The sequence below is a fragment of the Amphimedon queenslandica genome, unplaced genomic scaffold, assembly GCF_000090795.2.
Source record: "Amphimedon queenslandica unplaced genomic scaffold, v1.1 AMPQUscaffold_9338_Cont18669, whole genome shotgun sequence".
Classification (NCBI taxonomy): domain Eukaryota; kingdom Metazoa; phylum Porifera; class Demospongiae; order Haplosclerida; family Niphatidae; genus Amphimedon; species Amphimedon queenslandica.
In genome coordinates this window covers 1,715-3,553 of record NW_003550390.1, presented here as the reverse complement: position 1 = coordinate 3,553, position 1,839 = coordinate 1,715, and the positions used below count along the sequence as shown (strand labels likewise).

At 38.4% G+C, this 1,839-nt stretch overlaps 1 protein-coding gene across 1 annotated transcript; it reads left to right on the top strand.

The window, feature by feature from the left end:
- Positions 1 to 6: 6 nt before the first annotated feature.
- Positions 7 to 1,494, top strand: LOC109590881 (uncharacterized). Its single transcript, XM_020006732.1, has 8 exons — positions 7 to 32; positions 103 to 329; positions 382 to 501; positions 554 to 671; positions 726 to 784; positions 837 to 954; positions 1,001 to 1,099; positions 1,155 to 1,494. Exons 3-8 carry the CDS (start codon positions 463 to 465, stop codon positions 1,415 to 1,417), a joined length of 696 nt encoding a protein of 231 aa, XP_019862291.1. The 5' UTR covers positions 7 to 32; positions 103 to 329; positions 382 to 462; the 3' UTR covers positions 1,418 to 1,494.
- The last annotated feature ends 345 nt before the right edge of the window (positions 1,495 to 1,839 follow it).

Genomic DNA, 1,839 nt, shown 5'->3' with positions numbered 1-1,839 from the left:
TTGCTCGAGTGTAGGCTTGCCAGAAAACAATGGTACTAAGTTATAGATCTAACCACATTAGGCATATTTACTAATTTGCTAATTTGTTTATCTTCTTCAAAGGAAATTGTCTTGATGCCGTACACATTAATAGTGGTCGCGTCAGAGGCAAGCAAGTTTGTGGGACTACTAGCAGCAATTGTTTTCCTGATATTAATGAAGCTGGGGGTAGTCTCATACAAATTACCTTTACTAGTGGGCAATGCTGTCAAGATTGTGGCTATAGATTCTGGGTTAGGTGTGTGCCTCACACTGGATATTATAAGAGGAGTGTTAGGGAGCCTGTTGAGGTATGATCATGGAATAAAGTAATATTCTATTGCAATAATTATGTATATATAGCTTGAAGAAGAAGAGGACATTAAAGGTGCTCAGTTACCAATTAAGAAGACTTTTAGATCAGTAGTTCCATTTGGTGCAGTAATGACTTATACTAATGGAACACTTACGGTCAAACTAGGAGTGAGTATACCTATATGTAGGTGTTCATTGTATGTCACATACTCACTTTCAGAAATTGACGCTTCAAGAGAGAAAGACTCCCAAACTTCAAGTGAGAGATGACATAGCCTATGGTCCTGGGGTACTGTTTGAGGCTAAGAGAACTGCAAATAGATCATTTGTGGGCTATGGTAAGCTGTATGATAGTAAGCAGTAAATAATAGCTGAGATAATTCTTATATCAGGAATAATGACAATTTATCCTGATCGGATTCATTACTATCAACAAGGCATTCCACCTCAGGTTAGCTCTATCATCTGCTTAATATATTGCGATCTTTTATTTGAAATTATAGGAAGAACCAAATAGTACGGAGAAGGAATTTATCAAGACCGTAATAGCTAGTATCAAGTCAAAAGTGAAGAGTTTCATAGTTGTCAACACGTCACTTGAGACAGGACATCGTGGTCCAAGTATTTTTACAATTACCCTAATTATTAATTTTTTGGTTATTTTTAGATGGGCCTGGTGCTTCTTCTTGTCAGTGTTCACATTACCGACCACCACCTGGCGTAGCACCGCCTCCAGGGCCGAACAAAACTCCAGGAGGATCCCACTGTAAGATCTAGATCTACTTGTTGCAGTTTAAAATTTTTTTTCATTTCTATTGCAGTTCTTAAGGATGCTAGGTACTATGCCAAATACAGCAATAAACCAATTGTCAAGTATTGGGCTAAACTTTACTTGAAATATTACGACAACAAACCTGCTACACTTGGACCGCCCACTCAAGCACCTACTACAGCATCAACAGCTCCTCCCACTAGGGGACCTCCATCAATAGCTCCACCAACTGAGAGACCTCCGGCTTCTCGAGGACCCATCAAACCCGGGAATCCTACAATAGGACCTCCTACGTTAACCTCTACCCACTGATAAGAACCTCAGCTCAATGTAACTTACAACTTTGCTGTTTAAAATTTAAAATCAAGAAATAATTGTTTAAATTTTAAGTTATTGTAGTCTGCACTCTACATGAGCAAGTCTGGCAAATTAATTTTAGCACTACATTTTCTGATATAGATCTATATGTTCTCATTTCATGTAGCTGATTCTGATCTTCTTCCTGACTATTAGTACCCTATAGGGTCCCCTGGGGATTATGCAGTTTCATTATGATGCTATCAGTGATGCCTGATGAGAATGACTAGCTCTCTGATTACAGGATAAACTGTTTGATCCCCTAGTGCCTAATAGGGATAAAACCTTCAACAAAATGACGATTGAATTTTTAGGTGTGCCTTGAGGTGTGCATAAGTGTGTAAACTATCAGTTACAGTTTTGTCATGATTTGATAA

What these genes read in the sequence shown, in the direction of transcription:
- LOC109590881 (XM_020006732.1), top strand. Translation starts at nt 463, where the DNA reads ATGACTTATACTAATGGAACACTTACGGTCAAACTAGGA. An exon ending in CACTTACGGTCAAACTAGGA is followed by an intron (nt 502 to 553) that starts GTGAGTATACCT and finishes ACTCACTTTCAG; the next exon opens with AAATTGACGCTTCAAGAGAG. An exon ending in GACAGGACATCGTGGTCCAA is followed by an intron (nt 955 to 1,000) that starts GTATTTTTACAA and finishes GGTTATTTTTAG; the next exon opens with ATGGGCCTGGTGCTTCTTCT.